Genomic DNA, 24,083 nt, shown 5'->3' with positions numbered 1-24,083 from the left:
AACTGGCGGGGTGGGGGGGGGGCGGTGCGGACAGCAGTGGCTTTTCTGTAAAACTAGTGGACAGCGTAGCGATCCGTGAGGCGGCAGGTGGTTCTGGCTCAGACCTTGCATCTCCATGGGCGGCCAGCGTGGCGGCTTCAGCGTGACGGCAGAGGTTCTGACCTCTGAACCTCAGCCTGTGCAGCCAGCACCCCTGCCATTTTCATGCTTTAGTCCCTCACTCCCCTGTGATTTAAGTAGGAAGGACATTTACTGATGGAAAGAAAACAATCCTTGGTCAGAGTCTTGAGTGTGCTAGGAGGGTTTCCAGACGTGAGAAATGTCTGATTGAAGCTTCTCTTCTGATTTCCCTGTGTTAAGCTTACTGTTTATACTAGAAATGTTTGCCATGATGAGTGAATCAGTACATTTTTACGCAAGTTTTTATTGGGTGGGAATGATAGTTTTGTGCCTCCTGTTGCACCCGAGGGCTCTGTCTCCTCCTCTCTGCCAGCCTCTTGGGAAGAAGGAGGCCGCTGCCCGTGCCGGCTCCCCGCGCCCTCACTCACGTCAGCAGAGTGGCACTGGATGTGCACCTCTCCTCCTCCTTCATTTGCATCCTTTTGATTAATTAACCAACGAAATGAAACTAGTGGGGCTGCTACATGGCTAAAATTAAATTACTTAATGTTCTCTTGCCCTTCATTTATCTAAAGATGGAACTGTAACTCATGTAACATGCCTTACTTATGGGAGAAGCTTGCTTATATTTGTAGCTAATTGATCTAGCCTTTCCCTTGTGAGTTTGCTTACAAATTCAAATATTGGAGTACACAGTTGTGTATGTGTTGTTTGTGTATGTGCTGCCTTCCCATCTGAATTTGGCTCCTTAGACAGCAGCCTGATTAATTCCAGCCATTGGAAGGTGTGTCTCTGATTTGGTTCAATGGGATTTCGATTTGGAATGCAAGCTGTAAACTGCTCTTGTAGGTACCTACCCAGCTACTTCTGTGTCACGTTTATGAAGCTTTGTAAACTGTATACGTGCATCTGTGTAAATTGTAATTGCTGGTGATGAGGAAATGTTAGAATCAGGAACACTCATGAATGTGAAGTCATTTTTAGGTGGTTTTAGAATGCAGCTTGAGCTTCAAATTGTGGGAGTAAATTGGGAATCTTGAGTTATCAGAACAGAACATGACTTCCCTGTGTCATAAAGCTTCCAGGGAAATTCCTACTTCTGGTCACAGGTCCATAGACTTTTTTTTTTTTTAGCAGCACGTGGGCCTCTCAGTGCTGTGGCCTCTCCCGTTGCAGAGCACAGGCTCCGGACATGCCGGCTCAGCGGCCATGGCTCACGGGCCCAGCCGCTCCGCGGCATGTGGGATCTTCCCGGACCGGGGCGCGAACCCGCGTCCCCTGCATCGGCAGGCGGACTCCCAACCGCTGCGCCACCAGGGAAGCCCCATAGACCTTTTTTGACGTTAGTATTTTTTCTCGATCCCTGAGTTGGGGTCATGGAGCACGTGGCTACTTGATCGTAGGGCTCCTGGGTGCAGAGTAAAACCAGTGCTGACTGACCTCAGGGTTGGCAGCTCCCGTTCCTGCCCTTAAATGGCTGGGGCTGGAGGATGGGGGGTTCCGGGCTGCAGTTGGAGCGTGAGGCCTTTGGCGATCGTTGTGACTTGTCAGAGTCCACCCTCCCACGCGGTCGCCACCCTAGCCTTAGAACGCCGGGGGCAGAGGCCTCGGAGAAGGTAGGACAGCTGTGAGTGAGGTGGGGTCCGTGGCGGGACGTCCCAGGACTAAGGACCAGTGCTGGGACCTTAGGTCCCCAAGGAAATGCACTTTTTAAGTAAAGAACATGTAGTTAGAGTGTAAATTCTGCAGAATAAGCTCTTTTATTCCCACAGTATTTCTCTGCCTTTGTTTTCACAGACCAGCTCAACTAGTGAGCAAGAAACACAAGCTCCAAAGCCAGAGGCGTCCCCACCAGTCTCTGTGGCCGCAAGCACAGAACAGCAGGAGGTGAGAGTATTGCCCTGTTGACGCCCCGAGAGCCCTGCGGTCTGCCCCCTGCCCCCACATCCACGTGCCTCGCCCTCGAACAGAAGCTGCCCTGATGCCTCACAGCTTGCCACTCTAAGCCCGGCTTGTGTTTGAGAATTACTGTCAGTGCATCAGCCAGATGAGGGCTGCTTTGACAGGTGTCTCAACAATCTGGTAAATTAAAATGCAGGACTGTTCATTATTAATCAGTTCTGCTGCGTAAGAGGCGTGCTGAGCTAGGACAGTGCTCACCTGTCCACGCTTGTCCCCACTTGTCCCCCAGGACGTGGCTCGGGCCCCTCAGAGGCCACCCACCGTGCCGCTGCCCACCACACAGACCCTCGCTCTGGCAGGACCAAAGGTAGGAGGGACCTTGCTCTTCCCCGGGGGGCCTTCTCGGATTTAGACAACTTTTGTGTAAATAAGACGAACTTAGTATTTTCACGTACACAGTAATGTTTTGTTCTGAGTAGTGTGTAATCCAGAAAGCATCAGGACCCTGTGTTTTCTATACTTTTTAAAAATATGTATATTTAATTAATTTGTTTATTTTTGGCTGCGTTGGGTCTTCATTGTTGCGTGCGGGCTTTCTCTAGTTGCAGCGAGCAGGGGCTACTCTTCCTTGCAGTGCGCGGGCTTCTCATTGTGGTGGCTTCTCGTTGCAGAGCACGGGCTCTACGTGCACGGGCTTCAGTAGTTGTGACACGCGGGCTCAGCAGTTGTCGCGCCCAGGCTCTAGAGCACAGACTCAGTAGTTGTGGCGCATGGGCTTAGTTGCTCTGCGGCATGTGGGATCTTCCCGGACCAGGGCTTAAACCCGTGTCCCCTGCATTGGCAGGCGGACTCTTAACCACTGCGCCACCAAGGAAGACCCCTGTGTTTTCTTGATTAAACCAGTGAGACATGAGTGCATTCTAATTGGCTGATTTCAGAGTTTAACCTCCCCAGCCCTCTGTCTTCACTCCCCAGACCGCACTTCCTAGTCCACTGGTAACCACTCTGCGCTCGGTGTCCATTAAGTCCCTTCTCCACATTCATTCCCGTTTGTCTGGCTGCACTTCGGGCCTCGGAGGTCCCCGTGGTTTATGGGAGGCACTTCCTCCTCAGCGCGAATGGAATTCTGCTCAGTGTGCAGCTTGGTAACTTGGCTTTTTCGTAAATGTATCTTGGAGAGCTGTGCCGTCAGTGCGCCCGGGTTCGGCGTAGGTCATGGCTTCGAGGTGTGACAGGGCCCTGGTTTCAAGCTTAGCAGGTGTCTGGCCTTACGTACTAGATGTTTTTTTTTCTTTAGCATAGACATGGTCTTTTTTAAGGCTTCAGTCACAGACAGCCATGCCAGCTAGAGATGGGGGCTTGATTTTGTTTGAGAGCAGCTAACGGCTTGGCTTTTGGACTACGATTCTCGTGGAGTCGGGGATCAGACTGCTCTCTGGATTTTGTGTTGGTCACTCCCTTGCTTCCTACAGATGGTTCCACATCTTCACGTGCCCCTGAAATGAATCCTTTCATTTGCCGTGTTAAGCTTCATGGATGCTGGCTGGGCTTCTCATTCTGTTGTCGGTGGCGTCCTGTGTCTGCTCTCCCGACAAGGAGCATTGGGTCTTTCCAGACTCTTGCTGGGAGGAACAAGCTGCTGTGGGTGGCAGCCCACTCCAAGACACGGCCCAGGCCAGCCCCAGAGCCTCTGGCAGGCAAGGGGCTCGAGTCACCACAGCGCCCCAGCCCGGCCAGCGTTGCTGGTGTGGGCGGCGAGGGTCCTCACTGAAGGCTGCACGTGTGGACTCATTTTCTGGCTCAGGCTCCATGCGTGGGGTCACGCCGGGAGCCGCGCATGTCGTGGTGAAAGCGCGTGGCTCAGCTTTTCCAGGGTGCGCTGCAGTTGTTGGAACGCTTGGTTACAAGCAGACATGTCCCCGGTCCCCACCGCTCGTGTCTCACCACCTTGACCTTCTTCCTGCAGCCGAAAGCGCACCAGTTCAGCATCAAGTCCTTCTCCAGCCCCACGCAGTGCAGCCACTGCACCTCCCTGATGGTGGGGCTGATCCGCCAGGGCTACGCCTGCGAGGGTGAGTGCGGCCTGCGAGCCAAGAGGGGCCAGGCGTGGGAGTCCCGGTGAAGGCCGGCAAGGCCAAGGGCCACCTAGCCATGAGGGGCCCAGGGCACATGTTCCTTCTCTGGCTTTACAAGTGCTCGGTGAAGGTCTCTGAGTTGAGATCATGCTGCAGTGGACAGCGCGCTGCTCTGGGGTGACCAGGGTGTCTGTTGGTCCTTGTTTGTTACAAAATGTAACATCCACGTCCCGTCCACGTCCGTTCTCCTGCAGGATGAGGAAAAGCGGAGAGTAAAAACAACTTTACGATCTTCCACTATCAAGTCATTTAGAGATAAGCACCACTGTCTGGTCTCTTTTCTGCTAGTTTGTCATTGTTAGCATTTTAGGCCTCTGTGTTGTGGTCTTGCCCTGTGCTGGGGCTGGGCGGGCATGCGTGGCCAGCCGAGGTCCCGCAGTGAGAACCATGACGAGCCTGGGGCCGGAGCCCCCGAGCACAGGCGCCAGCCCCCCAGTGGGTGCTAGTGAGCGTGTGGAAAAGTTGCTCGATGCCAGCGTACCCTAAGTGTCTGTAGGAACTGCTCTAAAAACTGTTTCCTTCTTGGGGTGCCACGCACGTCTGAGGCAACTGCTGCTTTGGGGGCGGAGGTGTGACAGTGTGTTCTGTGCTTTCGCAGTGTGCTCGTTTGCCTGCCACGTGTCTTGCAAGGACAGCGCTCCCCAGGTGTGCCCCATACCCCCTGAGCAGTCCAAGCGGCCTCTTGGTGTGGACGTACAGAGAGGCATAGGAACAGCCTACAAGGGCTACGTAAAGGTAGGACGTTCCCGCTGCTGCCTGCCCAGGCAGGCGACCCAGCCTGGTGACCCACGGCCGTGCCCAGCTACCCTGGAAATTGGTCCGTTTGCTGCATGAAGCGACCCACATGCCGGTCCTGGGAGCCCTCTGGTCCTGGGAGCCCTCCCCTCCTGGGGTCCTGAGGGACCCCCCGCCCCAGAAACACACTCAGCATTAGCTGGGGCCTCTCGTCCCCACCTCCTGGGCTGACGCACTTAAGGTTTCAAAGCCAAGTGCCATTTGAAGGCGCTGTGCCCGGCCCAGCATTCCACGCTGCTCCCCGTCTGCTGTGAACACACCCATTCGTTGAGCTGTCTGCACTGTCCCCGGCGTCACCTTCTGTCATGGGCAGAGCCCCTCCCCAGCACTGCCCGAGTCATCCTGGGCCCAGACGCAGCTCTGCCGCCAGCCTGGACTGGCCGTGCAGCAGCTAGGAGCGGACCGCTGCACAGCAGCCGCCTCCAGGAAGTCTCCTGGGCCTGCCACCTCCACTTTCCGTTGTCCGGCCGTGTTGCGGCTGGCACCCCTGGCCCAGAGGAACATGGTTACTTTGATCTGCAGGTCCCCAAGCCGACCGGGGTGAAGAAGGGGTGGCAGCGGGCCTACGCAGTGGTCTGTGACTGCAAGCTCTTTCTGTACGATCTGCCCGAGGGCAAGTCCACGCAGCCTGGCGTCGTGGCCAGCCAAGTCCTAGACCTCAGGTCGGTGTGGTGTAGTCTATCCTCGTTCTAGGAGGTTTACTTGACTTATATGTCTGAGAATGAGAGTTTGTTGCCTGGTAGCCTTTAACCCCATTTCTACCTTCACGCCCTTAGTTATTGGGCAGCTCCAAAAACAGGTGCCTGCTAGAAACTTTCCTGCTGTGAATGTTTTTGCACTGAAAGATTTGCCAAATAGGCATCTAATACATCCAAGAACAAGTAGAAAAGATCCCAGAGACACGTTGCACAGCCTGAGGTAGTCTGTGCTCTGTCTTCGTGAGCCCTTGTCTTCGTGTGGCCACAGCGTTTGCTGAGTGGCACCGTCTCTTAGGGCTTCCATCTCTAGTCAGATGCCTTCCTGCCATCCACATACAAAAAGGCACAGCACCCTTCCCTCCCCACCTTCTCTGTGGTTAACTCTGAAATGGACATAATAGCAACGTCGTGAGGTACTAGGGTTGTTGGGAAGATTAATTAAGCAAGTGAATAGACAGGGTGTGCTTAGCTCAGAGCCTGGCCAGCAGAGCTATTGTTGCTGCTGCCACGTCCTCTCCTCACAAGGTGGAGCGCCCGTCCCTCTGTCACCCACCCCCAGTGCCACACAGTATGGCACCTGTCCGGGACTAGGGCCTGGCCTGGAGCTTCGTTCTCCAGCATTGGTCTTCGGGGGGCCCACGGGGCAGGGGTGAGCAGCTGGGCACCTGTGATGTGGGAGCGGCCCCAGGCGACCCTGCTCACCCCTCGCTGCACACAGGTGTGCCCCTGGCCCAGCAGTGACGAGACCGCTGGCAGGTGTCCCGAGACGAAACGCTGCCCGTAGCCCAGGGTTTAGAGCGAACTGGAGGTGATTCCGTGGTTATCTCAGCACATTTTATTCCCGTTTATAGCCAGGTACAGGCCAAAGCAAAGACGTGGTATGTTTGTACCTGTGGAACAGTCTGGCACAGTATAGAACAGTGTGACTCAGGAAAGTGGTTTTATTCCCAGTCATCCCTAATCATTGAAACGCATGCAAGATTCTTGTGTTTTGTTTGTTGCCTTTGTCATTATAAGCGTTTTCTTATCCTGGTGGAGGCGAGGAGCTTCCCTTGTATTCTAGAAAGTATCCTTTTTCATACCGTTCCTAAAGGGTGGAGGACAGAGTCCTGTGTGCATGTCTCTTTTCCGATATTCTGAATGTGTTATTTCTTACCAGAGATGAAGAGTTCTCTGTGAGCTCAGTCCTGGCTTCAGACGTCATACATGCTTCACGCCGAGATATTCCGTGTATATTCAGGGTATGTTTTCTTTCCGATTTTTAAGAGACGTTTCATTAATGATAAAAAGTCCGTAGGGGGACTTCCCCGGCGGTCCAGTGGTTAAGACTCCGCAGTTCCCCTGCAGGGGGCACAGGTTCAATCCGTGGTCGGGTAAAAAAAAAAAAAAAAAAAAAAGAAAAGAAAAAATCCGTGTAGTTAAAGTAAAAGGACTGTTGTGAGCATTTCCTTGTCTTGTAGCAAGGGGCTCGCGCACATCCGGAGTGGACCTCCCGTTTCTCCAGATCCTTCACACCTGTCGATATGTCCCGTGTCGCCCGTCCCCCTCCCCGTACTGGGTAACGGACCCTCTCTGCACACAGCAGAGCCCTGTCTCCCCAGCGTCAGGCCCTCCCGCTCCGTCCTCCCTCCTCGGTCTGTGTCCCGGCTGCTCCAGCCCAGTGCGCTAGATGCTGGAGGCCGCCACACGGTTGGCTCCAGATGAAGCGGACCATTCAGCCTCCCTCCTGAGGACTTGCTGGCCATTAACTGGAGCAAAGCCGGGGGAAATTAGCAGACATTGCTTATCAGCGGTCTTGCTGGCTGAGTTGGAGTGTCCCCTGCTGAGCTAGTGTTAGATGCTGTGGCATCAGGAAGCTTCTAAAAGATGGTAGATCCCCCTCCACTGGGAATTTTTATAAGTACAGAGAAATTTGGTTGACCACAAAACCGAGTGTATGGATCACTTTCTGTTAAATCACATCTCTTCAGAAACTGTCTCTGTATACAATACAGAAAATTCCCATCATTGTGTGCCTAAAGGATGATTTGTAGCAACTAAGGTTGTCCCGTGTCCTGGTAAGTGTTTGGGGAGCGCCCACAGGGAAGTCGTTTGTTTGAGATCCTGTTGTCCCTCGACGTGTTCTGAGAATGTGTTTCTCAGTTGTGATCAGAGCATTCAAGAAGGCGGCTTTCGAGTGAACAGTGAACCGCAGTTCTGGCCAGAGCCGAGTCACCTGAGCTCTGGCGAGGCCGGGCTGCGGGCGCCGTGTGAGAGCCAGGCTGTCGCGGCCCGCGGGCGGCTGGACCAGGACCCTGGCGGCCCGCGGAGGCGAGCTCTCCGGGCAGCAGCCCCCGCCCTCACCCCTGCAGGCCGCGTGGCGTCTGTTCGGTGTGTCTGGTTGTCTTACGGCTCTTCTCTGTCTGTTTTGTTTTCCGTCGTGAAGGTGACGGCCTCTCTCTTAGGTACACCTTCTAAGACCAGCTCGCTGCTCATTCTGACGGAAAATGAGAACGAAAAGAGGAAGTGGGTGGGGATCCTGGAAGGCCTGCAGGCCATCCTTCACAAGAACCGCCTGAGGAACCTGGTGGTGCACGTCCCGCAGGAGGCCTACGACAGCTCGCTGCCCCTCATCAAGGCCATCCTCACGGCCGCCATCCTGGGTGCGTTTCTCCGCGTCCCGGCCACCTGTGGGCTCAGCGGTGTGGCCCATTTGAACCGGTAGTTTCTCCGCCGCTTTGGAAGCAGACGGCCCGCGCGCCGGTACTGACCGCTTTACGTTGTTCGCAGACGGGGACAGGATCGCCGTCGGCCTCGAGGAAGGGCTCTACGTCATAGAGGTGACCCGGGACGGTGAGTGAGCTGGACGCTCAGGCCGCCTGCTTAGCGCCACGCGCGCGGGGTCAGTGGTGGCAACGTGTAGGGTTAAGACGGATTTCCTGGGTGAGAGCAGTAAGTCACCGTGTCAGAGAGCTTTATAAAGAAAGGGAAAGGCCAGCGGCTGAGGAGAGGAACGTGCCACAAATAAGACAGATGGTCAGTGACTGTCTGCCTCGTGTCCCCCAGCCCTGAAGGCTGTGGGCAGGGCCCACCCAGCAGGTCCAGTGAAACGCAGAGACCAGCCTCGAGGGCTGGTGGTGAGCTGACTGCCGTGTATATTAGGCCCTTCAGGGAGAGGACTGAGCAGGGAGTCGGGGCAGGGAGAGCTTCCCAGGAGGAGAAATGCTTCCTTAATTCCTCGGTGCACCGAGGCCTTACCAAAACTCGCCTTCCTTTGCTTCAAATTTTGACCTTTCATTCTTCCCAGAAGAAAAAGCAAAAGTACCCACAAGTCTCCCCGTTTCACCGCCCTGGGCCCAGCTCTGGGCGCCTCCCCCAAGGAATAGGGAGTTGCCCCGAGGTGGTGGTGGTGCCTTCCTGATGGGCCTGGGGTCCCGACACAGGCACAGTGGAAGAAGGGTGAACACATGTGGCCTTGGGATGGTGGCTGCTGCCACAGGCTGTTGTCCCTCGGGGTCCAGACCCCCGGCTCTTGCTCAGAGCCCGAGTGGAGGCCCTGCCCCAGTTAGGGTATCGAGGGTCCTGGGTTGGTCTGGGGGCCCAGTGAGCAGGTGGGAGCCTTCAGCGAGTTTATCCAAGGATCCAGTGAGGTTTTTTTTGTTTTCCAAACGTGGTTCCTGGCTTCAGGGATGAGCCGGAAGGCCGTCCAGATCCACCCACGCAGGGCCTCACTGCCCTTGGCACCTCCCAGCCAGGGCCCTGGTGCCAGGTGTGTGTGTGAGATGACGAGGAAGGGGCGCTCCGGGTGGGGCGCGAGCAGAGGCCCTGGCCTCATGCTCTGGCCCCCATCCTGCAGTGATCGTCCGTGTGGCCGACTACAAGAAAGTGTACCAGATCGAGCTTGCCCCCAGAGAGAGAGTCGCCATCCTCCTCTGCGGCCGGAACCACCATGTCCACCTGTGTCCGTGGTCCTCCTTCGACGGCGTGGAGAGCAGCGTGGACGTCAAGCTTCCGGAGACAAAGGGCTGCCAGCTCATGGCGACCGGGACGCTGAGGAAGGGCGGCCCCACCTGCCTGTTCGTGGCGGTGAAGCGGCTGGTGCTTTGCTATGAGATCCAGAGAACTAAGCCTTTCCACAGGAAGCTCAGCGAGCTTGTGGCCCCTGGCAATGCACAGTGGATGGCCGTGGTCAAGGACAGGCTCTGTGTTGGCTACCCTTCCGGGTTCTCTCTGTTGAGCACCCAGGGAGATGGGCAGGCTCTAAACCTGGTAAATCCCAATGACCCCTCGCTTACGTTCCTCTCACAACAGTCTTTTGATGCCCTTTGTGCTGTGGAGCTCAAAAGTGAGGAGTACCTGCTTTGCTTCAGCCACATGGGACTGTACGTGGACCCACAAGGCCGGAGGTCACGCACGCAGGAGCTCATGTGGCCTGCGGCGCCCGTTGCCTGTAGTATGTATATGTTTTCTGTTGCCATACCCCGTTGCCGCTGTCGCATCACCGGTCAGCATGTGTCCTATTTGCTTTGGTTTGTCCTCTAGCTCCCTTAGCTGAGTGGTCGTGAGAGGCGGGCCCTGCGGCTTGCTGCGGGGGCAGGGTGGTCCCACTGCCACACCCCGGGCCCGTTGGAGTGGGCTTGCCCTCCTATCCCACGGGCACTGCGGGAGCCCCTCAGCCCAGGAGCCCGACGGAGACGGCTGGCCTCCCTGGGGGAAGCCCAGGCCAAGGGAAGACAGGACCTACACTGTTTTACGTTTTAAAAGATGTTCTTCGTGATGATGTATAAACTTACACGGTGATGAAAACAAGCTAAAGGTTTGCAGTGACCAGAAAATACTCAGTTCTGATGTCCAGGTCAGAGTTCCTCTTGGGACAGATACTGTTCCGAGGGGTAGGAGCCGTTCTGGAGAACAGTTGTTGCTTCATCGGCTCGGTTGCGTGTCCTTCTGCGTGGACGACAGCGCTGGGCACGAGGCCCTGGAGTCTGCACTCCACAGGGGCGCTTCCTGCTGGGCCTGCTGTCTGAGCACCTTTTAAAGACCCTAAAGCTCCCATTCTGGCCACTCGATATAGCGTATAGCAGGTGGGCTGCATCATGACGCCGGAAGGCAGAGGGACGAGGAGTGAGTAGGCAGCCGCAGGGTACACGTTGATTTCCAGCTGCTGGGGGCTGGGGTCGTGGGGGTGGGGCGTGGGAGTTCAGTTTTTCCTTCATTACCTAAAGGAACAGTCTTGCGGCTGCCTCGTTGCTGGCTTCACCAAGCTGGCAGAACAGCCAAGGCGCTGGGACCAGGAGCCAGGCCCGTGAGGGGAGCTGCCGGCCTTCAGCCGGCGGAGGCTCGCTGGACGTGTCCCGGCCTTGTTAGCCCTTGGCCAGGGCCTGGGGTGCGGTGCGGGCAGCCAGAGCCGGCAGGAAGGGCCGAGGCCTGGCCCTGGCGCTTCTCCTGGTCTCTCTCTGCCGCGCCCGCTCGTCTTCGTGGGCGGCCAGTGCAGGAATGGCCTCAAGACCACCCGGTAACGTCTGACAGGATGCAGGTCACTGAGTGCCGTGTTCTGTAATCTTGACCGTGAGTGACCTGGCGGGGACGCCCGAGGTTCCTGCGTTCTCCTCTGATTGCAGCTCTCTCTCCACCTTTGTGCTCTCGTCTCACCTCCATGCACAGTACAGATGCCAAGTCAGTTTTAGAGCTGCCAAAAGTAATTCAGTGACTTTGAGGCTGGAGAACTAGAATTGTGGCCTGCTTGTCCCAAGCCCCGTCCGAGCATGCGTGTGTTCTGCCCCCTTCTCCTGTTACCTGGGGGGCGGGGCTGGGGGGGCGCTAATCGGTCCCAGCCTACCGAGGAGGACCCTGAGGGCCACGAAGTGAGGTGACCTGCACAAACCACGCAGCAGAGTCTGGCTTCAGACTTGGATCTAGACTCCACGGCCCGTGTTCTCTCCACTGATTTAACTTTTTAGTTTAAATTTTTCTTTAGACTGGACATCTCAGTTTATCACTTTATCAGTAAGTCGTACTCACAGATCTCTCCTGGCTCCCTGCAGATGAAGCCCCACATGCCCACAAGTAAGAAGAGCTGCCCCAGAAGCCCCCATGTGCGGGAAGGTCCTCTGAGTCACTTCAGGGCCCTCTGGTTTCTCTGACCATCTTTTTCACATGTGGCACTCAAAAAGGCCTTATGGTTTGTCTGAGATGTCACTTCTGGGACAGTTTGGTGACTGGTTCCAGCATCTTTTGTCTGTTTTCTAAACCCTGTTGTATTTTATTTTTGGGTTCAAAACAACAGGTGTGATCAGAGAGCCCATATGGAATCTGTAATAGCAGCATAGCAGAAGCTTTTTAGAAATTTATCTTCAGTTAAGCGTAACGTGAGGAAGATTAACCCTGGAAGGTAGAAGGACCAGGAACCAGGGCTGAGCCAGAGCCACCTGCCAGCTCTGCGTGCCAGCCCGGGCGAGGCTGTGTGATGACAGCATGCTGGGACCCCAGCCTTGCGCCTCCCCTGGCAGGATGGCGGGATGCAGCCTCCACCGCTGCTTTCTCTCAGATAGTTCAGATATTTTTTACCGCTGTCCTAAACGTGGGAAAGGCCCCTTAAACTTCGGGTGCCACAGGGCCACCAGTCCTCGGTCTCACACGTCTGGTTCGCTGGGAGGGTCTTCCGTCACGACCTGACGATGTCCCATCCCTTAGCGGGGAAGGGGGGAGACAGCACCAGCTCCCCAGCTCATCGCAGGAGAGCAATTGTCGTTTTACCGCGTGTGTGTTCAGACCCGATTACAGGAGGGCTGCCTGAAGGCAGCTCCAGAGTAAGCCAGCGCCCTTGCCCAGAGCCCAGCAGTAGTCTCTGGGTGGAGATTTTAAATATTTACCCAGAAATCTGACCTTTTGGCATCTCTGAAAGAAGGGATTTGCCTTAAGAAACAGGACATTGGGCCCCTACCTGGATTTCAGATGTCGAGCCTGAAGTGACAGGCTTCTGCAGTAGTTGTATAAGAAAGCTAAAGGGGAAGCCAGGTGTTTAAACAGGTCACCTTCGGCACCTTTGGCGATGGTATTGAAATGCTGTTTAGTTTCAGGAGTGGAGGTAAAGCGTTCAGACGTCCGTTGTGTTTGTCTGAACCTTGAAGTGAAGGTTCCCTCTAGAGTAAGGGGCAGGGCCCCTGCGGCCTGGGCCGTTGCACCCCACGCTGGGCGGGCAGCCCCCGGCACTAGGGGGGGCGGGCCCGGGCTCACCACTCTGCTCCGTGTGCGCCAGGTTGCAGCCCCGCACACGTCACGGTCTACAGCGAGTACGGCGTGGACGTCTTTGACGTACGCACCATGGAGTGGGTCCAGACCGTCGGCCTGCGCAGGGTAAGGCCCGGCGGTGCCCGGCCCCTCCCCTGGCCGCCCCTCCCCCGCCCCCCCAGCAGCCAGCCTCCCTCTCTGGTTTCCAACGCAGATCCGGCCACTGAACTTGGAGGGCAGCCTCAACCTCCTCAACTGCGAGCCTCCCCGCCTGATCTACTTCAAGAGCAAGTTCTCGGGTGAGCCCTTCTCGGGGGGAGCAGAGGACGGGGGCTGGAGGGGGCCTGCCTGGGAGTCGGCGGCCCCGTGGCCCTCCCCCCGGCCCCACGGAGCCACAGCGGCCTTTCCTTGTCCTGCAGGAGCGGCTCTCAACGTGCCCGACACCTCTGACAACAGCAGGAAGCAGATGCTGCGGACCAGAAGCAAAAGGCGGTTTGTCTTCAAGGTGCCGGAGGAGGAGAGGCTGCAGCAGCGGCGGTAGGAGCCTGGCTGGGGGCTGTGCTGGGCCCAGAGGACCCTGACGCCTTCCTGAACCTCACGGTGTTTCCTTTCCCCAGAGAGATGCTTAGAGACCCGGAGCTGAGATCCAAGATGATCTCCAACCCCACCAACTTCAACCACGTGGCCCACATGGGCCCAGGCGACGGGATGCAGGTGCTCATGGACCTGCCTCTGGTGAGCCCGTGGATGCTGTCCCCTGCCCTCCCCACACCCCGGCTCCCCTGTGGCTCCTGCCTGTGTGCTCCTGAGGTGTCTGTCACCATCTCAGTCTGTTAGGGGTTTGTGAGAAATAGCTGTCAACGGTGCTAAAACATCTCAGTATATGGGCACGTAGCACACTTTGTGGGTTTTTTTTTTTTTCCTTAAAAAATGTGTTTTCTGTAGAATTTGACTTGGCCTAAAGTCACTATTGCCAATTCTTAGCTCAAAACTGACCTGATGCCGCTGTCCAGAGGTCCTTCCCAGCCCGTTTTGCCTGTCGAGGCCCAGGGCCCCGGCCTGCTCGTGCGGCGGACTTTGCACTTGGCCTGCGCGCTCTGCCCGGGGCCCGGCTGTGCTCCCCCAGGCCGTGCTCACGTGCTATTCTCTCTGCCCAGAGCGCCATGCCCCCCTCCCAGGAGGAGAGGCCCGGCCCTGCTCCCGCCAGCCTGTCCCGCCAGCCTCCGCCCAGGAACAAGCCCTACATCTCGTGGCCCTCATCAGGTACCAGGGGCGCCCGGGGCGGGGCCTGGATGCTGGGACTCCAGGCCTTCAGTTCGTCTCTGAACTGTTTTCCCCAAGATGATCAGTGGCTACCTGTGTTCCGTAGGTGGATCTGAGCCCGGCGTGGCTATGCCTCTAAGAAGTATGTCTGATCCCGACCAGGACTTTGACAAAGAGGTAAGACTTGCCCAATTACAAGGGACAAGGCCTGGGGTCTGCAGCTCCACACGTGCAGGAGACTCGAAGCAGCTGTTCTTTGGAGAGAGACTCCATCTCCCCTGGAGTGGCCACGTAGGGCCTCAGTGGTCACCAGCCCCCCGGAGCTCCCCACTCATGACTGCTGAGGCTGAGCCGAGGCCGGGAGGAGGGAGGACGTGGACCCTGTGGCTGTGAGTGTGTTGGGAGAAAGATGTGGATTCTCGCCTCCAGGTCATGGCCTCAGGGAGACCGAGGCCTCTGCGGCCTGGTGCTGGGCCTCCTTCCAGGCCCTGCTCCCGAGTCACCTGGTCCCTTGCCCCCAGCCATGGCTGCCCGAGGCTGGGCCAGCCCCGGGAGGATGCCGCCGAGAGCTCAGGAGGCATCAGGAGGGGGGCCAAGGGAGCTGCCGGGGCCCGGCTCTCCTCCTGGGCACTGACTGCGGGTGGGCGTCACCGTGCACAACTGAGAAATGAAAGCCCTCCTGTGAAAAGTGCAGGAAGGCTTTTCCCGTCTAGACTCTTCCGTGTACTTTTATGCACGTGGCTGTAACACGTCAGTAGGCACGTTCCTTTTAAAGTACAGGTGGCCTCATGTGTCTTGCTCTCTCCTCTTCTGACTGCCCCCTGGGATCGGAGTGTGGGGGCCAGGTGGGGGCGTCCCTGGCTCAGGTGTTCTTGGGCTTTCAGACCCAGCTCCTGGTGGCAGTGTCCTTGGTTCCCTGTGTGTGTGGTGGGGGAGGAGGCTGGGAAGAATGGCAGCCTGAGGGCTGTGCCCCAGCAGCACTTTTGTGGGAAGGAAGAGAGGGGCTGGGTGCCGCTGGCTGTTCTAACAGCCCTGGCACCGACAGCATGTACTCGTGGGGGCTGCTGAGCTGACAGCGGAAACCAGAAGGGCTTCACTTCACGTGGTCCTCACCTTCCTGGCGTGGCCAGCTTTTCAGGTGTGGATCGGCTGCTTCTTCCTCTGGGTCCACCTTTGCGCCCTTTACCCGTCTTCTCTTGAGTCACCATGCTTTCCTCTTAACTCGTTTATAGAAACCCTTTGTAGGTTGTGGGTGTTAATCTGTTGCAGGTACTTTTCCCCTTACCGCTGACTTTTTAATTTTGTCTTTAATTGTAAGGGCATTGTCATACAGAAATATTTAATTCTCGTACAGTCTAGTCTTTATCTTTTTAATTAAGATAAACATTCTCTTATAGTCTGAGAGCTTGGTAGGGTTTTCTGTTTGTCATTACGTCGTGGAAGTGTCTGCGAGGGGGCGTGAGAGTGAGTGTGTAAGTGTGTCTTAGCGTGTATGTGCGCAAGGACCTGAGCTGCTTCTTTCTAAGGTACATGACGCGCTGGCCCTGCACCACTTCCTTCCTTCCAACTTGAAGCGTTACCCTTTATTATTTGTTAAATTCCTTTGTTTACGCGTCTCTATCCCTGGAGCCTGTGCTGCACCACCTGTAACCTGAGAGCCGGTAGAGCACACCTCTTCATTCCCACTTTTCAAAACACTTTCTTAGCTTCTCCTTCAAATAAATTTTAAAATATTTTTAGGGGCTTCCCTGGTGGTGCAGTGGTTAAGAATCCGCCTGCCAATGCAAGGGACACGGGTTTGAGCCCTGGTCCGGGAAGATCACACATGCCGTGGAGCAACTAAGCCCGCGAGCCACAACTGCTGAGCCCACACGCCTAGAGCCCCTGCTCCACAACAGAGAAGCCATCACAATGAGAAGCCTACACGCCGCAACTAGAGAAAGCCCACGTGCAGCAACGGCGACCCAACGCAGCCAAAAATAAATCAAAATTTTTTTTAGATTATGGAGCTTGTTGACTCCATCATAATCTAAAAAAAGTGAAAATTGTGTTGAGCTTTTCGCTGGGATTGTGTTGGATTTGTAGATTAATTTGGGGGCCGCTCACCATCCTGACCTTCCCTGTGTAGGAACACTGCACGTCTCTCCCGACGGGCTCCCTCTGGCAGGTTGCGCGTGTTGGTGGCTAATAAGTTAATTCTTAAGCATTCCAAGGTTCTTGGTGCCATTGTGCGTAAAGTAGAATCCTCTTAATGTGGGACGGTGAGAGATTCAGTTGGTGAACATTTTGATGCCAGTTTTTCCGTCTGTGTTTATCAGTGAAGTTATCTGTGCCCTCTTTTCTGAGCTGCTCTTTCAGCTGTCTTCAGGGCTGCACCAGCCTCAACTCTGGCTTAGGAAATCCGGATCTCTTAGTTGCCATCATACAGGGGTTTTCTTTTCCTGGAAGGTTTCATAGGCCTCCCTTAAAAGGGCCTGAGGTTGATGGCTAGAGAGGTAGGTCTTCTGGGGTTTTTTTCCTTATTTTTTCCCCTGCAACTATCTGTTTGGAAAATTTTCAAACTTCAGGAAAGTTGCAAGAATAGTAGAGTGAATAACCCACATAAGCTGTACCTAACCCATTTTCCCCATTTGGGTTTTTGGGGAGGAACCAGCAGAAAGTGAGTTGCAGTATTACCCACCCCTAAGTACTTACCCCGCACCTCCCTTGGGAGGGCGCCTCCCCGCTGCCCGGTGACGTCCTGTTCCTAAACCTAGAATCCAGCCAGGGCCACGCGCTGCGTTTGTAGGCACATCTCTTTAGTCTTCAGTCCACTGTGCAGTTTGTTTACAAAAAGTGCAGTTTTTCTTGCAAAACGTTCCTCAGTCAAGGCTTGTCTGGTTTTTTGAATTGGGTAAACAGTGAAAAGGCTCCGCACCTGTCTCCCAGCCGCCCGGTTCTCCCCGGGGACCAACAAACAAGTGTGTATGAGTGTGCGTGCACACTGCACGCACTTTTCCTGACTGCACACATCGTACCCTTTATCTGAGAGCAAGGCTGATCCCTCACATGACCACAGTACAGCTGCCACACTGATGAAGCCACCTGCGTGTCCCCATAATGTCCTTAAGCACCTTTGCTGGCGCAGGACCCAGTCCCCAAGCACGTGTGGCGTTTAGCTGCCTCATCTCTTTGGCCCCTTTACTCTGGAACAGGCCCTCAGCCTGTCTGGCAGAGAGCACATCTTTTATTTTCTAGAACACTCCTCAGTTTGCGTGTCTGACATTTCCTTGTCTTTTGAGATTTGGGTTGTGTGTCCCAGGATGGAGTATGGCACACAGGATGTGGTGTCCTTCTTGGGGTGTTGCATCCTGAGGTGCATGGCATCTGTTTGTCCTGTTCTGACCTGTTTGTTCCTCTCCTTAAGTTTGTTGAAGTGAAATTCACATAACAGAAAGTAAGCATTTAAAAGTCAACAATTCGGACTTCCCTCGTGGTTCAGTGGTTAAGGATCCGCCTGCCAATGCAGGGGACACGGGTTTAATCCCTTCCAGGAAGATCCCACATTCCGTGGGGCAACTAAGCCCGTGAGCCACAACTACTGAGCCTGCGCTCTGGAGCCCTGAGCCACAACTACTGGGTCCACGTGCCACAACTGCTGAAGCCCGTGCGCCTAGAGCCCGTGCTCCGCAACAAGAGAAGCCACCGCAGTGAGAAGCCCGCGCACCGCAACGAAGAATAGCCCCCGCTCGCCGCAACTAGAGAAAGCCTGCGTGCAGCAATGAGACCCAACACAGCCAAAAGTAAAGAAGTCAACAATTCAGTGGCTGTTTAGTACATTCACAGTGTTGTACAACCACCAGCTCTGTCTACTCAGAACACTTCCATCACTGCAAGATAAAACCCCTACCCACTGAGCAGTTTCTCCTCAATTCCTGCCTCCCCCCAGCTCCTGGCTACCACCAGTCTTAACAATCTCTGGATTTGCCTGTTCTGGGCATTTCATATAAGTGGCATGAATCAGACAGTACATGGCCTTTTGTGTCTGGCTTCTTCCACTCAGCATCGTGTTTTCACGGTTCGTCCATGTTGCAGCCTCTGTACCAGTAAGTTGTTTCTTTTTATTGCCAAACAGTCCAGTAGATAGATGGACCACATCTTACGTACTCATTGGTGGTTAGGAATAGTGCGCTAGGAACAGCTGCGTACACGTATTTGTTTTGAGTACATGTTTTCACTTCTTTGGGGTATGTACCTAGGAGTGGGATTGCTGGGTCATATGGTGGCTCTACTTTTAACTTTCTGAGGAACCACAGCAGCTGTACCATTTTACATTCCCACCAGCAAATGTACAAGGGTTGAGTCCACGTCTTTGCTAACACTTATTTTTTTTCTTACAAGCAAATTTTTTTTCAATAGCCATCCTAGCAGGTGTGAAGTTGTATCTCATTGTGCTTTTGGTTTGCGTTTCCCTAATGATCAGTGATGTTGAGCATCTTTTTCATGGGCTTATTGGCCATTTGTATACCTTCTTTGGAGAAATGTCTATTCAAGTCTTCTGCCCATTTTTAAATTGGATTATTTGTCTTTTGTTGTTGGGTTGTAAGAGATTTTTATACGATATGGATAGGGAATTCCCTGGGGGTCCAGTGGTTGGGACTTGGCATTTTCACTGCTGTGGCCCGGGTTCCATCCCTGGTCTGGGAACTAAGATCCCATAAGTTGTGTGGTGTGGCACAGCCAAAAAAAAGGATACCAGACACTTATCAGATATGTGATTTGCAAATAGTTTTTTCACGTTCTTTTGGATTGTCTTTTCACAATTCTCTATGTCTTTCAGTGTACAAAAGTTTCTAATTTTGGTGAGGTCCAGTTTTTCTATTTTTTTCTTTTGTTGCTCGTGCTTTTGATGTTATATCTAAGAATCCATTGCCAAATTCAAGGTTATGAAGATTTAGTCCTGTTTTCTTCTTAAGAGTTTTATGGTTTTAGCTTTTGTTTAGGTCTTTTTTACATTTTGAGTTAGTTTTTGTGTGTGGTGTGAGGTAGGGGTCTAGTTTAATTCTTTTGCAGGTGAATATCCAGCACCATTTGTTCCTTCCCCCATTGAATGGTCTTGGCACCCTTGTTAAAAATCCATTGACCACAGGTTTATAGATACATTTCTGGACTCTCAGTTCTATTGTATTGGTCTTTAGATTAATACTACCACGCTGTATTTGATTACTGTTGCTTTGTAGTACGTTTTGAAGTTGTAAGTTTGGGAAGTGTGAGTCCTCCCACTTTTTCTTAGTATTGTTTTCACTATTCTGAGTCCTTTGCAATTCTATATGAATTTGAGGATTGGCTTTTCCATTTCTGCCCCTCCCCAAAAACATCCGTTGAAATTTCAGTAACGATTGCATTGAATCTGTAGGTTGATCATGTTGGGGAATATTGCCATCTTTACAGTAGTCTTCCAATCCATGAACGTAGGATGCCCTTCCGGTTATTTAGGTGGTCTTTCATTTCTTTCAGCGATGTTTCATAGTCTCAGTGTACAGATCTTTCACCTTCTTGGTTAAATTTTATTCCTAGCTGTATTTTATCCTTTTGGATGCTATTGTAAATGGCATTGTTTTCTTAATTTCCTTTTCACATTGTTCATTGCTGATGTCTAGAAACACAACTGACTTTTGTGTGTTGATCTTGTACCCTGCAACTTTACTGAATTTGTTCTTCGTGGAGTTCTTTAGGATTTTCTGTCTATACAGAGTCATGTCAGCTGTGAAGAGAGATGCTTTTACTTCTTCCTTTCCAACTTGGATGCCATTTTTTCTTGCCCTGGCTGGAACTTGGAGCACAGTGTCGAATAGCAGCGGTGAAAGCAGCAGCCTGGTCTTGTTCCTGCGCTGAGCGGGAAGCTTTGCCTTTCACCACCGGGTGTGAAGTGAACTGTGGGCTGCTCACGGACACCCGTTGTCATGTTGAGAAGGGTCCTCTCTGTTCCTCATGCTTTTATCGTGGAAGGGCTTCGCGTCTGTGACCTCTGACTGCTCGGTCGCCATTCCGTCTGGTTTCTTCACTGCGGAGTCGCTCCTTTTGGAATAGTTACTGAGTCATTTGTGGGGCTGGGCCTCGGTTTATGATCTCTCACCAGCAAGGACCACGTGACAAGCTTGCAGCGTGTGCTCTCATGACGAGAGTGGAGCCAGCAGGGGCTACACCTGCCCAGGCAGCATCGCCTCCACAGGCCCAGGGCCATGGTTCTCACGCTGTCCCTCTTTGTCTTCACAGCCTGATTCGGATTCCACCAAACACTCGACTCCATCGAACAGCTCCAACCCCAGCGGCCCACCAAGCCCCAACTCCCCCCACAGGAGCCAGCTCCCCCTTGAAGGCCTGGAGCAGCCGTCCTGCGATGCCTGAAGCTGCCGGTCACCGCGGCGGGGCCGGGGGCCCAGGTGGCCTCCTGTCAGTGCCAAGACTGAGCTGACCCTCCAGTGTTGTCCAAGGAAATGTAGAATCGATTTGTAGATACGGAGATGAAGAAAATACTTTATTATAATAATGATGGGCTTTATGCCGCAGCGAGGCGGTAGGCCAGATCTCATCTGCACAGCTGTTCCGTTTGCACACGAAGGACCGCCTGCGGCCCCTCCTGCCCAGAACCAGCTGAGGCAGCGCGGGGGGCCCGTGACGCCAGCCTCCTGCAGACCCCAGTGGCGCCGGGGGCTGTGCAGGAAGCAGGCAGCTCGGGGCGGCCTCGGTGCCGCGTCTGTTCCCTGTTCCCTGAAACTGTTTCCTAGGACCTTAGGAGAATAGTAGGAAGTTGTATAGCATTCCCAGTGTCCCTAGAGTTTTGAAGACAGAGGAAAGTGGAGCTTAGTTTGTGGCCTTTTTATTCATTTAGCCATTACATAGTCAGATGCAGAAGTCCTTCTGCCGACCTTGTAGCCATGGACAGAGGCCCATTCGAGTGAAGCCTGCTCTGTCGTGGTCCCTCATGTGTGTCAGTCCGTTTCCGGTCCCAACCACGAAGTGTCACCCGTATCTACTGTGAAGTCAGCTGTGCTCCGTTTCCCGCTCGCTTCCACAGCTCTGCCTCCTGCTGTAAAACCAGTGAGTGTCGTGCAGCCGGGCCCCGAGGCCTGCGGGCCGAGAGGAGGCCAGAGCCCCGGGTAGCCCCGCGGCAGGTGCCAGGACCCCCGCCCCGCATGGAGCCCCGTGATTAGTGCCCTTCGGGATCGCGTAGACTCACCGCCACACTCCACCGGTGGGCTGGCCCGCAGCGCCCGCGTGTATCTGCCCGCCTTCCCCGCGGCATTTGTATTAGGCAGCCTCCTGTCTCTGTAAAGGCTTGCGATTAACTCGCCCCGCTGGGCTTCCCCCTGTTCTCCCGCCGGTCGACGTTCTCGGTGGCAACGCTGTTGAAGACGTGCACTTACCTTGAGTCGGCACTGAGTGACCTGGGCACCGTGGCCTGCCTGTGCGTGTCACACGCCCAGCACCCGCCTGCCCGCCCCCTGGGCCTTCTGCTGGGGCTGGCACCTGCTGGGGGTTCTGGTTTTTACTTTTTTAATGTAAGTCTGAGTCTTTGTAATTATTGAATTGTGAGAACATTTTTGAACAATTTACCTGTCTTGGAAAGCACCGTCTTGCCTGTGGAAGCCATTCTTGGTCATTTGCTCAGGTGGGGTCCATGCTAAAGGTTCGTGTCCACGTGGCAGGAACCAGCCGCCAGAGCTGGGACCTCTTGCCTGCCAACGTCACGATGGGGGCCTCCTGGGGACACCCTGCACCATGGTGGGCAGGGTCAGGGGTGGGCCACTGGCTGGAGAGGGGGGCCGTCTGGCCAAGTGTCCGTGCCAGGACAGGCAGATGGGCATTCAGCCTGAGAGCAGCAGGTGTCCTCCAGGGCCGGGGCAGGGTGGGGCCGGCTGCTGCACCGGGGACCCCAGTGCTGGAAAAGGGCCATGTGCCCATGAGCCCGCAAGGCAGAGCAAGGCCCCGGGAGGGAAGCTGCAGGGGACAGACGCACGCTGGCCCTTCAGCAGCCCCGGGGGTAGGGTGGGGCAGACCACCCCCAGGAGGGGGAGCTCATGGGGAGGCTGGGCTGGATGGGTGGCCACACTGGGGGCTCTGGCCCCCAGGGCGGGGAGCAGCCTGCGGTGAGTGGGGTTTCATCGTTCGCTCTGTCCCCCAGTAAGCTCCTGGTAACGTGTGGTTAGTGACGGCACCTGCCGGAGAGGGTGGTGTGAGCATACAGTAGAGCACAGACGGCAGCCGGGTGCCTGGCAGGTGATGACGCTCGGGGAGCGTCCTGGGCACCCTTGCGGCTCCGCCAGTCAGCACGGCCTGGGCTCCGCAGCCCAAACAGCCCCACCGGCCGGCGGGGACCCAGGCCCGTCTCCCTGTGGGCCTCCGTGCTCACAGCTGGGGAAGGAGCATGGCAAATTTTAGGAGCAGACACAATCCTCCCACCTGTCCCTGAAAGGGGACCACCCAAAGCACAGGCAGAGACGATTGACTGAAATCACAGCACCTGGAAAACTGAAAAGCGAGCATAGGCCAGTGGTGAGCGGCCATGTGGGCAGCCGGGGCCTCGGGGTCCGAGATGATGGGATTGGACGTTGGCCCTCCCTCCGTTTGATGTCTGACCCACGTGAGGTGAGCACCTCTCACAGCTCTGAAACGCGGGTCCTGAAGCGTCAGTCGTTTTTTAAATGAAATATTAGCTATTGCAACAGCTACACAGCACCAAGAGTAACGACCACCCACAACATGGGTGAGCTTCACAGGCAGGATACTGACCACAGAGCACGGCTTCGCGACTGACGGAAACTTACAAGCAAATTCACTGTTGTTAGAGGCTCGCAGGTGGTTACCCTTGGTGGGGGGGGAGGGAGGGGGGGATGTTTTCAGATACTGCTTACACAGAAGTGTCCCTGACAGTTCAAGCTGGGCATCCATCAGTACTTTACACACACACACACACACAAGCCACCGTCCCACTGCTGCCCCATCAAGCACCTACCAAGTGAGTGTCCTACTCAGAGCGGCTCAGTCCCGACACCCACCCTCCGGGCCAGAGCTGCCCTCAGAAGGGAGAGGGCGAGGCCCGGCCCTGCAGCGATGGACACCAAACAAACAGCCCCCACCCAGCAGGACGCACCTGCCAGCTCTCTGACACGCTCCACCACTATGGCGGGCGGCTCTGCCCCTGCCCCCAGCAGAGGGGACAGATCTACTGTGTCCCTAGGACCGCTCCTCCGGGCAGCCCAGTCTGCCGGAAGTCCAGGTCCACCTGGCTGGCCCTGGGTCCGAGCAGCTTGGCATTAGGGAAGCACCTGGCAGCCCACTTATCCACCCTCCTTGGTGCCTCACTCGGATTTGCCTCTCCCCACCGCCCCCCTCCTGCTTCAGTCCCCTCCCTAGCCTTAGGGGCTTCTTCCGTGGGCTCCTCCAGAACCGGGGCAGCCTCCTCCTAATTCTGGGTGGAACCTCGCAGGCCAGAAGCCTCGGACCGCCCCAGCCTACAGGTAGTACCCAGGACTGCCCTGGGCGGGTGGCCAGGCGCCAGCCGGCACAGGCTCTGAGGACCACCCCTCGACATCCCACCAGGCAGGGGTAGAGGGGGGGCAACGCAGGAAGCAGTGTGTCCACGGCTGACCGCAGGTGCGGGAAAGCCCTTTATTGATTGAGCAAGGCCACCCTGTCCTTGGCCAGCGGAGGGTGGGGTATCCCGCGGGGCCTGCGACGCCGAACCGGGGGCGGGGGCCGGCTCCGCGGCCGCTCAGGCCTCGGCCTCGGCTTCGCCAAAGAGCGGATTAACGAAGTAGCTGCGGCTGGAGCTCCAGACGTCCAGCTGCGGGGCGGGGAGCTGCGGGGCGGGGAGTCCCCCGCCCCCGGGCGTCCCCTCACCGCCTCCGCCAGGTCCGCCGCGTAGAACACAGGGTTGTGGAAGCCCACGGGCGCCCCAGCCGGCGCGGGGTCCGCCTCG

At 55.5% G+C, this 24,083-nt stretch overlaps 2 protein-coding genes across 3 annotated transcripts in view; one reads left to right on the top strand and one right to left on the bottom strand.

Annotated features, from left to right (window-relative positions):
• CDC42BPB (CDC42 binding protein kinase beta) overlaps nt 1-20,612 on the top strand; it is a 69,761-nt gene extending 49,149 nt beyond the window's left edge. The window contains exons 21-36 of one of the 2 annotated variants that reach the window (XM_024758820.1): nt 1,918-2,007; nt 2,312-2,389; nt 3,989-4,094; nt 4,756-4,892; nt 5,475-5,614; nt 6,810-6,891; nt 8,076-8,292; nt 8,420-8,482; nt 9,486-10,082; nt 12,888-12,985; nt 13,074-13,158; nt 13,279-13,396; nt 13,477-13,594; nt 14,017-14,122; nt 14,229-14,299; nt 20,378-20,612. In XM_024758820.1, coding sequence (XP_024614588.1) covers nt 1,918-2,007; nt 2,312-2,389; nt 3,989-4,094; nt 4,756-4,892; nt 5,475-5,614; nt 6,810-6,891; nt 8,076-8,292; nt 8,420-8,482; nt 9,486-10,082; nt 12,888-12,985; nt 13,074-13,158; nt 13,279-13,396; nt 13,477-13,594; nt 14,017-14,122; nt 14,229-14,299; nt 20,378-20,509 — 2,238 coding nt within the window. In that variant the 3' untranslated portion in view covers nt 20,510-20,612. Of the gene's footprint in view, nt 1-1,917; nt 2,008-2,311; nt 2,390-3,988; nt 4,095-4,755; nt 4,893-5,474; nt 5,615-6,809; nt 6,892-8,075; nt 8,293-8,419; nt 8,483-9,485; nt 10,083-12,887; nt 12,986-13,073; nt 13,159-13,278; nt 13,397-13,476; nt 13,595-14,016; nt 14,123-14,228; nt 14,300-20,377 lie in introns of those variants that run through there. The other variant, XR_003005044.1, reaches the window with a different exon arrangement.
• Nucleotides 20,613-23,512: 2,900 nt separating this feature from the next.
• Nucleotides 23,513-24,083, bottom strand: part of AMN (amnion associated transmembrane protein) — a 9,469-nt gene continuing 8,898 nt past the window's right edge. Inside the window, 3 exon segments of the mRNA XM_024760132.1 lie at nt 23,513-23,781; nt 23,783-23,963; nt 24,005-24,083. The exon segment at nt 24,005-24,083 is cut by the window's right edge and continues 5 nt beyond it. Coding sequence (XP_024615900.1) covers nt 23,617-23,781; nt 23,783-23,963; nt 24,005-24,083 — 425 coding nt within the window. The 3' untranslated portion in view covers nt 23,513-23,616.

This window comes from Neophocaena asiaeorientalis, unplaced genomic scaffold (genome assembly GCF_003031525.2).
Source record: "Neophocaena asiaeorientalis asiaeorientalis breed wild unplaced genomic scaffold, Neophocaena_asiaeorientalis_V1.1 scaffold476, whole genome shotgun sequence".
Lineage (NCBI taxonomy): Eukaryota > Metazoa > Chordata > Mammalia > Artiodactyla > Phocoenidae > Neophocaena > Neophocaena asiaeorientalis.
The sequence above is the reverse complement of the archived record's forward strand: the minus strand, read 5'-3'. Positions and strand labels throughout refer to the sequence as shown.